Source organism: Numenius arquata, chromosome 1 (genome assembly GCF_964106895.1).
Source record: "Numenius arquata chromosome 1, bNumArq3.hap1.1, whole genome shotgun sequence".
NCBI lineage: Eukaryota > Metazoa > Chordata > Aves > Charadriiformes > Scolopacidae > Numenius > Numenius arquata.
Window position 1 is genome coordinate 121,345,411 of NC_133576.1, and position 13,639 is coordinate 121,359,049.

General features: G+C 40.0%; 1 protein-coding gene across 1 annotated transcript in view; it reads left to right on the forward strand.

The window, feature by feature from the left end:
- MICU2 (mitochondrial calcium uptake 2) overlaps positions 1-13,639 on the forward strand; it is a 147,250-nt gene that overhangs the window by 95,508 nt on the left and 38,103 nt on the right. The window contains exons 3-4 of the mRNA XM_074160345.1: positions 11,581-11,612; positions 11,727-11,802. Coding sequence (XP_074016446.1) covers positions 11,581-11,612; positions 11,727-11,802 — 108 coding nt within the window. The remainder of the gene's footprint in view (positions 1-11,580; positions 11,613-11,726; positions 11,803-13,639) is intronic.

The window sequence follows — 13,639 nt, forward strand, 5'->3', positions numbered from 1 at the left end:
TAATCTCCAGGCATCTAAAATATCTGAAGTGCTACAGTACTGCACCTGTGCCAAAAGTCTCTTCCCCTAAAATAGCACTTTTATTCTTTTTTTTCCCTTATGCAGATTCACTAATCACTAATGGGAGTCAGTTGCAATTATTACAATTCTGCTGAAAAAGAAAGTGATGCATTAGGTTCTATTAGAGTAGACATCTGGTAATTCAGTACATTTGTTTAATAATACTAATTGCAAAATGGATATGTTTCTTTGAGTGTTTATTCACCCTTTTCTTTCAGTGGACAGTGTCAGGAGAGTTTGGGAGGATGAAGAACAGAATGATAATATCACCAACTGCAAAAATACAAGTATCTTAAGTAAAACCATAGAATATTAGTGAGTAGATCCAAAACAATCTCGTATACTTTTTTTGTTTAGATTTGTCATATTTTTCAGAAGTTCCACTTACCCGCATTCAACACAGGTGGTAATTAATTTACTAAAGCATTTGAAAATTTCTAGTAAAGAGAGTGATTTCATCCCTTTTTTTCCTCTTACACAAGCGTATTTGTTGTTTCGTCAAGAAAAGTCTGCTGCAAAGCAGAGGTGAAAAGGAGCTGGAGCTCTAACACACACCCCACGCAGTAACTGAACACCATCTAGTGGGTGTTCGTTTAATCCTTTCATTCCTAAACAGAATTTATATTGGTTGTAATTTACAAATTAACTGTTCTGTAAACTCAATAGCAATGCCCTCGGATATCTAGTCACTGTAAATTGCATATTCATGTATAGGGCTTATGTTCTGCAAGATAAGCATAATAAGGTTCTGAATTTTTCTGATGTTTACCGTGCTCTGGACAGCAAGACAAAATGTCCCAGGCCTTGAGCTTAAGCACTGAGCTCTCATTAATGAAATTTCCAACATAGAATTGTTTCCTTTCAATATAATGCCCAAATTCACTGTTAAATCCAGTACTTAGTGCTCTCATGTCTTGACAAATAAGGCAAAAATACTGTCTCTTCCTTCATAGGTCGTTGGTGGGAGTTGAAGGAGGATACAGTCTTCAACTGCATAAGAATGTTGTTGCCTTTGATATAAGCGAGGGAGAAAAATCCTAAAACTCCATATGAAACCTACCAACTATTTTGTTTGTATTTGGTGTTAGTATAGGTTACAAAAGCACCTAAACTGGTATTTTCCTGTTGCGAAGTTGGTCAGGTGACTGTATTAAATTATAGATGTCTTGTATTCCTGGCCCTTCTAGAAACAAGTGTCTGCAAACATATTCAAAACCCGACTGGATGTGGTCGTGGGCAACCTGCCCCGACTTTGAGCTTTTTCCAGCTGTCACCATGAGAAGATAAGGACATTCTGATTACCACAATGATCTCCAGAGCTCCCTTCCAACTTGAGCTATTCTGTGAATGAGGCGATTTCCCTTACCCACCAGGGAGCCCTACTTCATGGGTCTTCCCACAAGCTTCTCTGAAACTCCTGAGAACATCCTTCTTAATCACCAAAAAGGTGCTGTTTGTGCTATATTCCCTAGAATTGTTACTACTGGGAAGGAAAGAACAAGATGTTGGAAAGGATGTGTTTAGACTGTGGAGGATGTAGGGCAGCCCTAAAGGAGTCAAATTCTAGACATTTGATGGAAGGACAAGGCACTAAGAGAATGAAACTGTTGCAACGATTACCACCATCATTAGAATAGTGCAGCAATAGAAATCAGGCATCCTGCTGATGAGATTTCCAGATTTCACAGTAGCAGTGCAGAAGGACCCGTATCTCTTTTTTATTTTTTTTTTTTTTTCCAAAGGTCTGACTAGTTGTTGCTGGGATTTGATGAACGGAAGTTTCCCAAACTGATACTTCTAACAAAATTCCATTGTACTTTTCCAATCAGCTGTCACCTCTTGGAACACTTCTTGCAATATTTCTAAGAACTTTTACTGCATGTTGCTGTAGTGGAGGTAAATTAATCTTTAAAAGAAAAATACTGTTTTAACAAAAAAGAAGGTATTAATGATGGTGTAAATAATTTTGATATGTGATAGGGTGAAACAGGAAAAAAAGTGAGCTACTATATAAACTGGATCTAAATAGCTTTTTATATTTACAGGACTCTTGAGAGCCCACTCAATTTATGTGAAATGTCAGTGCTCCCAGTTACTTACCCACTGCAGTAATTTAAATTGGCTTGATGCACTAATATGTCAGCTATTTACTGCTTGGACACAAGTACTATAAATGCCCTACATCTGAACAGAATTATGGTAACAGCACTGCATTTTTCATCTGATAATATGAATAACTTCAATTTTTTCACAAAATATTTCTATTTTTAATTTTTAAATCATATCAAGTTATTATTTTTTCTTCTCTTTTGCTAGGAGTAAGTAATATCAACAACACCCTGAAGTTTTTACTTGGATAAGTAAGTTTAAGAAAAAGCAAACTATTTCATAAAAAAAGCAGTTGAATTAATGTCACTATTGTGTTTTGAACCCCAAACTACAGTTTAGTATCAATACTATCTTTTGAATGTGCGAACGTGTACTTGTGTGCACATAAGCTGATGAGATAATGCATGAGCAAAAGTCTGTTGGGAGCAATAGAACAAAGTAGGTGACCCACGTGGTTGTTTCTGGCCTCGTTATCTGTAATTCCTGCATGTTGGAGTGTTCGTTACATGTCAAAGTGCAATAAATAAACCATACAGTTACTTCATATATTTTTATACAGTTTGATACGATTTGCAGTTCCTGCTTAGGGGATAAATTGCATCAAAGCAAGAAGGTGAAAAAGATAGTCCTCTCTGACATGACCTCTTTTTCCTTGTTCCAGCGCTAGTAAGGTAGCTTTATGGTAGTGATAAATTCCTGCACAAAGGATGAATTCTTCACCCGGCATTTCAGTTGTGTTTGCCAGCAAGTGAGTCCAATATGTAATAATTAATGGTCTTTAATATTCCTGTGCTTTAACGGTATTATATTTTTTGGCATTTTGTAAGATGCATGTGAAAAGTAACAGTTTGTCATGGTGGGGAAGATCTTCAGATGTATAGAAGAATAGAAACCGTAAAGGAGGTAGCTGAATGAGATACGATAGGGGTGGTTCCTCCAGTGGTGATGGTGGCTTTATATTGAGCACATGAGCTTAAATCACGTCTTACACAGTGAGGTAAGAATCAATTTGTGGTGCTGTTAAGGTGTTGGCCTTTTCTTTCTTCATTTTGATTGTGGGATGATTAATTTGTACACATTTTTGTTGCAAATCCAAATTAATTTCTGCTTGCAATTAAGATGTAATTTGCTCAAGTTCAGCATGCAGTTAGATTTTTAACTGCATCATTTCACTGTCATTTTTCTTATCTTACTTTATATGTTCTTTTAATTTTTGTTATACTTATCTTCTCTAGCCCTAAAGTAGATTACAGAGGACTTAGGTCAGGGATCATGACTTGTAACACTGTCTAGCAGACAAACAGAATTAAACCTAGGAGGCTACAAAGCTATCGTAATAGTTTATCTTCCTCTGTTGTTAGTACCTTAACCTAGCATGTGCTCCGGCACTATGGTAGTTAAAAAACTAGTTTTTGTTAGCAATAGGAGATAACAATATAAAACATAGCAATGCTACAGAAATCATCTCTTCTTTATTTCAGGTTAGGATTAAAGTTCATTAATGGAATAGTCTTGAAGGCTTAGGCAAGCTTATGCTGTTCTCTTTGCTAGAGGAGACTGACTACTATGTCAAGCCTAATACTAGGAATTCTTCTTGAGTCGAGGCTCTGCCTGCCTGCTCCTTGTGGAATGTCCGTGGTTTTGTGCAGATTCAGGAGATGCCATCCATCCCAAAAGCCTGAACTGCATAATGTTCTCTACCCTCAGGTCTCAGAAACATGCTCAGATACAGCTCCTTAACAGGTAATCTTAATTGTCCTTTATTGCTCCAATTATGCAGCCACTCTGCCTCTTGAACTGTAGTACACTTTACCCTTGTATCTGATGTTCTTAATAAAACAGAGAATACATGCCCTTAGCGCTGCTACCGTTGGGCTGATAGATGGGAGGTTGGAAAAAGCAGATTACAGATAGAACAAACACAAAAAGCAGTCATGGTGGAGTTACCTGGTTGCGTGCAGAAGGATTTATCTACTCAAATATATAAAAGCTGAGTGTCAGGTCAGAATGAGTGATTGTAGCATCTCTAAATTTAAAGTTAATGGAAGGAAACAGGTAAGTCCAAGGCCTGTACTAGACACCTATCGTAGTCTGGAATAATTTGCTCTTTTGCTGTGTCTTTTTCTCTCCCTTGATTATAAAGGGAGCCTGGGGTCATTAGTCAGGATGAGGTTTGTAGATAGAGATAATATCTTTTATTAGACCAGCTGCTGTAAGTTGGAAAAATTAGACAAGCTTTTGGGCATATGAGCTCTTTTTCAGATCTGAAATAGAAGCAGCAGATTTCAAAGTTAATTATAAACCCTTTTCTACGTATGTCCATACCCCATTGTAGTTACAGCAAAGCACCACAGAGATCACTAACTCAGATTTAGGCATCTAATTTTTAGACATCTAAATGAAGCCAGAGGAACCAAGCCGGAGATGCTTATTTGGGAGTTTGAGGGCTTGTGTTTCACGTGACACATTTTTCCTCTGGATGCTGCCTTCAGTCCTGAGCTGAGAACCAACCTCTCCCCCTGCAGAGGGCTGGCAGCCTTTCCTGCTGGGGAGATGCCCACCTGCCATTGCAGTCTCAGCTTGGCTTCTTGCTGCTTGGGTGTTACGTGTGAAGTCTTAACTTGCATCTCACGCTCCTTTTGCAGCCAAGGGCTGCCGTTAAACGCCTGTTAGATTTTTCTGGTGTTTTGGAAGAAATAACTTTCTGTACACGATGTATTGTTGCAGTGCAAGGCCTGTGGTAAGCTTGGAAGTTTGAACCTATTCTCAGCTTTTCCAGTCTGCAGTTTGGATATGTTACTAGAGAGAGAGCAGACCTAGGAGCAAGTTAATTTTCCACAGATAATACCTAAGGAAAAGTTGTTCCTGTGCTCTCGCTGCCATCCGCACAGACTCCAGTTCTGGTGAGGACTGAGCTGCTTGTGTGCTCTGTAGTGAGGACCACAAAATCTTTTACCCTGATGCCTTTGGTTGTTTTGGAGCTCCTGGCACCACTGGTGAGTTGGTGCCACGGTCTCTTTAACAGGTTTTGAAAACTGGCTTATCTTAATTTTTCAGTCTGTTTCAGTTTCCGAAAAGTCCGTGTCATCTTTTGATGTTTTCTCCCTGCATCAGCATCCCACCCTTTTTACCCCAGGCTGCGCTACTCACAGAGAAACCTTCTGGTATTGACTGGCTCTGATGCAACTGCTCTTCTGAAATGGAGATTTGCCAGCACTGGCCTCGGCCCAGGACCGTATATTTCTCGTTTCCTCAGAGGAACGATTGCTCTAAATAAAGAAGGACAGATGCAAAGCTTGTTTTGTAAAGCTTATCAGAAGCTTCTATTATTGCAAATTGCCTTTTCCACTGGGCATACTTTAATTTTAATTCAGGTGGTTCAATTCACTAATTCGTGTGATTGAAATTACTTTTATCAATTATCTTTCAATGGAGCAATGCACTAGTTCAGTAAAAGCTTTCTAGCTGAAGTGGATTCTTAATTCATTTAAATGGCACACTCATTTATTATTCAGATATTGGTTTGCCAGGAGCTATCATAAGAATCTGACTACTTGGTTTGTCATACTTTCCAAAAGCCTTAAATTATTTTGCTGTCCTTGATTTATCTTGAATATCACCAAGATCACCCATATTTCAAAAGGAAGCCTTAAAGAACTAATTACTGGCTTGAATTTTTGCCCTTTACATTATTGGTTTAATTAGAGGTAAGTACTTTATAAATGCATAGAAGAGCTTTGAAGAGCTTTAAAGAGCTGAGAACGTAAATAAGGTGGGTAAACAAAGGACACCTTGTTGAGATAAGGTACTTATCCAGAATCGTAAAAAATATCTGAGAGAAATCTGGAAATGAAATACAAGCGATTGATTTTCAATGATCTTCTATTTTAGGGTAATTGAAACAAAAATTTTAACAGGGTCTCCCCAGGGAAATCAACATACATGATTCTTATGTAACCCAGCTCACCAGGGCGCCGGGGCAGAATTCTCAGAGTTCAGCTTGTGGGAAGGGCGGCCACCAGCTGAAGGGGAGAAATACAATTCTTGTTCCCGCGGCAGGCAGGGCTGCAGGGTGGGCTTTGCTGTAAAGGCCACGGCATGAGCTGCACACAGGGGGTTTGGTTTTTTAGATGCCCTCATCCTGCCCACAGATTACAACTGGGCTCAAATCCCGTCCAGATTAAAAGGTTTGTTTCACGCATCGTTTTGCAGAATTGGAGTTTGGTTGAGCTGTAGCATACTTAATGCTATGCTATTCTTTTTTCTCTTTTTTTTTTTTCAGGAAAAAACAAATGGTTTCCTAGTACCCCAGTATGACTTTGAACTTCAGGGTTCATCAAAGATAGCAATGGTTGCCATCTAAAATTAAAAAACTGCGAGGACAAATTTTTTTATTTTTCACTTGTTTATCACGGTGTCTATCTGAAATGGAGCTAAAAAGAGAACCTGGTCAAACCATCTCAGTGACTTTTCTGATAAAGAGGACAGAAGTTTGTTGTCCTCCTCTGAAAAACTAGACATTTTATACTGTTCTCATTTGAAATTAAGGTTGTGGAGAAAGATTGTTTCAAATAATAATTTTCATTTCCATTTTACAAAAATAGAGCAATCTTGCAGACATGTGAAATTATGCTTTCTTGCAGGTAGTGGTAACTTCTCTACTTTTGCTTTGGCATCCAATTATTGTTATTAGAATGGTTGATCTTAGGATTTTGTTCATTCTTTGGCTCTAAATGTCTTTTGTCAGATCTAAGTCTTTCCTTAGCTGTACAGGTGTAAATGGGTGTTACTGAGTGCAAGTGGGTACTTGTTTAATTCAGCACTTTCCTAATGTTAATCCTAACATTGATGTTGAGTCCATTCTACATCTTACAGTAAAAACTGATAGATGATGGAAGCAACTTCTATTGTAAAAAATGGATGTGACAAAATACCCAGGTTTGCCGAGGGCAAATTAAGGTTGACGTAGCTACTCAAGGCAGCATTTTCTTAATTACAGTTGTCAGCTAACTTTCTTGGCTAACAGCACAGAATTTGTGTGCTTCTAAGTAGACTTGTTATTCATTCAACTTAAAAAGTTAAAATGGCTTTTTGTCTGTGAAAGGTGTGTCTGTACCTCATTGTTGTTTCATGGATCCACCATAAGATGGTGAAAAGATGATAGCATCTGTAAAATATGTAGAGACCCTTGAAAATACTCACAGTCCTTTAAGCCAGAATTCCATCACGGTCTTGGCAAGTCGGGGGCAGGGGGGGGAGGAAAGTTGTTTTTCTTCCCATTCATTCAAGTCCTAAAAAATAAAACTTCCAAGTTTCTTTTTCTGATACCAAATAAGACTATTACTACTACAAGAGAGCTTTCTAATATGTCATTAATTTACATATTAGTGAGAATCTATCAAGGTAAAAGAATGAAAATACAGAAAAGTGCATCGTGCAGATCTTTTACTTACTAGATGAAATAGTTCCTAATAATTATAACCATTGCCTGTATTTGTATTCCCCCCAGAGAGACTTAGATCTTGATATATTTGTAGTCATGTGTCAGAAATGACAGCACCAAGATGTAGTTGATAGAAAGGAAGGGGCTTTTATTTTTTTCAGTGTCTGAACCGGCTAAGAAAACTGTTCATACCTTTGCAGTGCATTTTCTGCAAAAAGGAGTTAGCTGCCTTTTCCTGATTGTTGTAGACAAGGCCTTAAAAGACCTGGTTCTTCAGAGGGCTGCACATTTTATATGGCAGTGCGTGATATTAACAGAGCTTTGCTTGTAGGTGTTTAAAGGGATCTCATTGTTAGGAAGTGAATAAATGGAGAGAAGAAGCACCAAGAGCTAAATTAGTATTCAAGGAATGTTATGAGTGCCACAATAAAAGTAGCTGATGTTTCCAGGTAAAAACTGAAATTTGAGTCTTCACAGATGATTTTATATGGTGACAGTACCAATAGAATATAACTGGATGTAAGTCTTAGGAAATATTCAAATAATTATTGGAGGAAACTCATTCTACGGTTTAAATTATTACATTATTATAGGATTGTATTCTATTACTTTACGTAAATGGCAATGTGAAAAATAACACTAGTGTTCCAAATGTCAGTTTATTCCAAAAATATTCCTGGCCTACCAGTACACGTTTGCTGACATGTGTATGCCATTTTCATTTGACTAGGTTATTAAATCTTTTGATTTCGAAGCCCATTTGAGAAGATCACCATTAAAAGGCCCCACATTTATTACTCTGCTGTATTTATCACTTAGAAAAGAAGAAATGTCTGTGTTTCTCTCTCAATCTGTCCCTTTCTCTCCTGCCTTTTTTTCCTTTTCTATTTTAGCAGCAGCCCCTTGTGCAATCAGTTGTGGCAGGGACCTTCTCTCACCCACCTTGATCTGCTCCTCGTCACATCTGGGGTGATGTGACTGTCTTCCTCCTCCTCCTCCTCCTCTTCTGCCACGCAGCAGAGGCTTCCTCTCCTCTGCTAGTCCTTTCGCCAATGCCAAGGTTCCCCAGACAAGGGTAGCATGAGCACCTCTGTATTGTTGTTGTTACTGTCTTTTCATCCCTGAAACAGGTCAGTCAGCATGTCAGCATCTTCAGCATCCTCTGGGGGGTGGCCATAGCTGAATGCAAGAGGGCAGATGTTGATGGCTGCCACAGCCGTTTCTATGAGCTCTAGGCAGTTGCAGTTGTGACTCTGGGCTGGTGAAAAGAGCGTCCACATGTTCACAACAGATTTTCCTTCCCTTTCTTAATTTTTATCACAGTAGGGTAATTCTCATTGAGGATATGTTCCCTAAAACTGGGTAGCTGAAGTGTTTCAGAGTTACTGTGCTGAATACAGTGTGAAGAAGAGAAACATGGATTTAACCAAGTGTAGAGCCTCACAAACTTGGCCAACTAATGTTTGACCTGTAGCTCCCAGTGCTTTCTCCTTACCTTGCATCCATTATTTATGGCTTTGCTGTTCCAGCTCACACAGTTCAGCTTGTCTCCCTTCATCGTCCTCCTGGATGCTGGCAAAAGGCTGCTGCCCAGTGGACTGCTGCAGTGGCTGTTGCTGTCCCAGATGTGATGCTCTTGGTGCCACCAGGAGAAAGAAATGAGTGGAGCTGCTGTTAACCAAATAAAAGTGCATGGCTGGCTTCAAAACAGACAACTATAGAGAACATTTGCAGTGAAAATTGCTGCAGGGTGGTTTTCCCTCTTTTCTTTCAGGTACTGTTTTTCACAGACCTACAGCCTGCCTCATTCCCTCTTGTAAGGCTCCTTGCCATGTGGGTCTCCCACAGCTGAAAGAGCTGCTGTAGTTTAATTCCATGTTGAAATGTTCTGTATGGAGGAGGTGACATTTCAAAGCTGATCTCTGAATCGCTTGATTTGCTAAATAGCCATTCATTAAAATGCTCTGCAGAAGTGAACAGCGTTGAACTACGGTGTTATGTTGTACTGCTCAGGGCTCAGCCTTGCTGGATGCAGGGATTTTTACTTGCTCTCTCAGACTGTTACTAGGCTGACTTCTTTTATCTCAAATGAAGGAAAGTAGAGGATTTCATACTTCCTTTGAGCTAGAAGGTGTCTATCTGTGAAGCTTTATATATGTGTGTGTATGTGTGTAAATATATGTACAGGCACTGCACAAAAATGTATTCATCCACAGTAACAGGTGGTGCTGGCAACACCTGTTGCTGGGGTCACTCAACACGCCAGTATTAAAACCCTAATTTTAGTCGCTTATAACTTTTGTCAAACTTAAACATTTGGGTTGCAATGTTATGTGCCAGGTGTCTGCCTTAGGCTGATTCGGGGGGAGGGAGGCGGGGAGAGGAATTTATCAGCAAAACTGTTACTGCCAGTTGAGGGAGCAGAGGCCAGGGCACTGGTTTGCCTGTGCTGAAAAATGAACCATTGCTGGTTGAGATGTGCCAGCAGCTTCCCCCCTCCGAAGCCAGAAGTTGCCAGTGGAGACTCCCTGCAGCTGGCCACGTCTTTTGCCAGCATTATGGAAATTTGCTGTTTTACTGAGAATGCACCTCTGTCTGGCTAAATCATGGGCCTGTGAAAATGCTTGGTAGAAGTTTGTTGACAGCTGCCCACCAGGCTGTCTCCATCCTGCCCGTTTCTGAACAACAGTGCTGCGCTGGTGACCCTCCGGATGCAAGATGCCCGTGAGGTGGCAGAGTAAATAAGCTTTGGAGTCTGAGCATGGAGCAAAGCAGGCTGCTGCACACCGGGCCACCATCCGCATGGCAAATGCAAGCAGCTCCGCTTGTACTTGGGCAGTGTGAATAAGTAGGAAGGAATGGCTGGCTGGAATCCAAGGAACTGGTGATGAAGGAAGGGAACGACGGGCTGAGAGTGGTAAGAGTGAAGGACCCAGGGTTTTAAGAACCGTATGAGGAGAAATGCTGAGGAGACAGACCTGTGTGATAGGGCAGGTAGACTGAGAAGGGATGGAGCACAGCTTCTGCCAGTCCATGACCGCAGGATTTCTGTCGGCCTTGCTGAACCAGCTGAAACATTCCACTGATACTACATCGCAGCGCCTCAAATGGGTAATTTCCACGGAAATACAATCTGTACTGCTGCCATTTGAGTGTACAGAGTTGAACCTACTCATAAACGCTTAGGAGTTTGCATGGTTTCATCTGATGCTGTTTCAGGAGGCAGAGTTGTTCAATTTACATCTGCTTAATAGAAACATCAACATTTTCATTCTTTTTTTCCTCTTTTTTAGTTTTTCTTGATTGGATATTAGGAAAAATTTTTACACTAGAAGGGTTATTAAGCATTGGAATGGGCTGCCCAGGGAAGTGGTTGAGGCGCCATCCCTGGAGGTTTTCAAAAGACACGTTGGCATAGTGCTTGGAGACATAGTTTAGTAATGGCGGCAGGGGGGCGTTGTATGGTTTTCTTTTGGTTTTTTTTTATCAGAGTTAGGTTGATGTTTGGACTAGATGATCTTACAGGTCCCTTCCAACCTAGACGATTCTATGATTCTATGATTCTTAGCTTTTGCATACTCAAACTGCACTTGAAGGATTATTCTGTGTGCATGCAAATCCCTTTGTAAATACTACAGTTGTTTCCTACTGTATAATCTTGCTTTGGAATCTGTACTACATTTGTAGCTCACAGTAGGCAAATCACACTAGTAAGTCAGTCATGGATACCGAAGTGGGCTGTGGTTTCATCTAGGTTGCAAGAACATTTGAACAGACTGCTCATATTATTTTTAGAAGTTGCCCTTTCTTGATCGTTGTGGGAATTAGAAACAAACTGCCTGTTGCAAAATATTCTGTTTCATATTACTTAGCATTTTCCCATAAAAATCTGAAGAAATGCCACAGAACCTGATCAAAGTTTAAAGTCAGTTTGTTATTGAATGATGATGATTTTTTTTTTATTACAGGTAAAGCCTCAGCCAAGAAACTGACAAAAAAGGTAAGCAAAATGTTCCTTTCCTTCTTCAAAAGAACTTGCATTCTTTCTGTTACTCAACTGAATAGACTTCTCTTTCAAAACTGGTTTTATATTTTCTTGCTGGTGTCTTTCAAGGAGGTAGATGCTGCACTGCTGCGTGTTGCCAAAGCTAAACCAGGACCGACCTTTTTTAGAGACCTTGGTGATAAAGGTAATGAGCACTTTTGATGCTGAACAGTACGTCTTGCTTTATATTATATGGTATGAATTTAATATATTTTTAAAGAAGGTTTCGGGGATTTGACTCCATCCCCATCGAGCCAGTAGCTGCCTCCTTTGCAAATCTCTCAGTTATGCAAGAGAGAGTAAAGAGGCAGAGTTGGGAATTGGAAGCCTTGTGTGGTGCAGGAGGAGACGTGAAAGAAATCAGAAAGCCTACTTGGGGAAGAAAGAGGAGCTAAAGGGATGACTTCAGCACAGAATGTATTTTTAAGACTTGTTAATAAGCTGCTGTTTCACTATATAACTTAAATGCATGGAAACTAAGAATAAAAATAAAATTTGTATCTAGTTATGTTAAAGTGGCATCCCTGATTCCAAGAGCAGTTGAACTTATTTCTCCCTCTTAAGGAGCTCAGTGGCCCTTCACAGCACTGATGTGTTTCCTTTCTTTTCACCCAGCATTTCCACCTTATATTGGGCTACATAAAGAGAAAACTCTGAGAGCTGGGATATTGTTTGTATAACAACAGGGAATTAAAGAACACCAAATAAACACCTCATTAGCATAAATTAATTGAAGGGAGAAAACAAACAAGAGGATCAAGGAAACCAAATAGATGAGTAATTAACCATTTCACCAGTAACAAAGACTGACATCCGCAAACTAATGAGAAAGACTGACAGCATCTATTCACAAACTTTCTGTATGGTAGAGTTCAGCCTGAATCCGTTACCCCATGGACGTTTCTGGAAAATAAAGCTGCATTTGCACTGCTGCAGTTCCTTGGCAGGCATAAGCCACGCTTTTTCCACGCACAGCAGCTCCAGGGGCATGGCTGGCAGCTTGTGCCAAGAGCGCAGCCCTGGACCTCAGCCTGCAGCCCTTTGGCCTCATGGCCTCTTCTGCTTGTGGCTCATTTCTCGCATCCTTGTGTAGTCATGGAGGGGTCTTCAGCTGGGTGCCTTGCTTGCCTGCAAGCCCCGACATACCCCAGCTGCCCTGAAATATCTCTGAACAGGTTGAACATTTTTTTCCTCTCCTAGGGAAGGCTAGATTTTGTATTGAATAGTCATTCCCTGCCTTTTCAAATTACTGATCAACATGTGCTTTCCCAGGACTGGGTTTAAAGTATTCCCAGTCTTTAATGCTTGTATATTCTTTCTCTGTCCCTGCATTTTTAGGACCTTTCTTTTTCTAGTGGTTGGCACTGCAAATCCCCAAAGCACTCTGCCTGGGAACACTGGGAATCCACTAAGAGAAAGTGAAAACAGTAAATCAGCACAATCCTCCTTTTATTGCACCTCTCCCAGCTGACTGCTTGGCAGAAAGTGGGCTCAAAGATACGCTCAGCCTGGTGTCTTTTGCATCCTGCACAGAGCATTGATCTCCCCTTGCTTAGGACTGTGAGTCCATATACTTTGTCCTTCAAAGGTCAGGTAGGAGTTTGAGGTGATGCAGGAACATTCAGTGCAGTCATCCATATGTCTCCATAACACATGGAGGTTTTGCAGTTTTAGATCATGATGCCTCTTTAATGACTTTGATGCTTTTGCTTTGAGATGCATTATTATTACATTTTTAAAATGTAAATATTTATGCATTAAATACTGCTTTTACAAGTACCAGAAAAATTAATCTATACCTGTTGCACTGTTTAGCTGAGATTATTTTAACTACATTCAAATTGTTATTCAAATACCAAGTAGAGGGAAAACTATCATCTGTCCAGTTTGTAAAACATAACGCTAGGGAATTCTGCCTTCTAGTGGGCAGTTTTAAAATTCATGTCATATTTTGTGGGTATACTTATGATTTATTCAGCAAT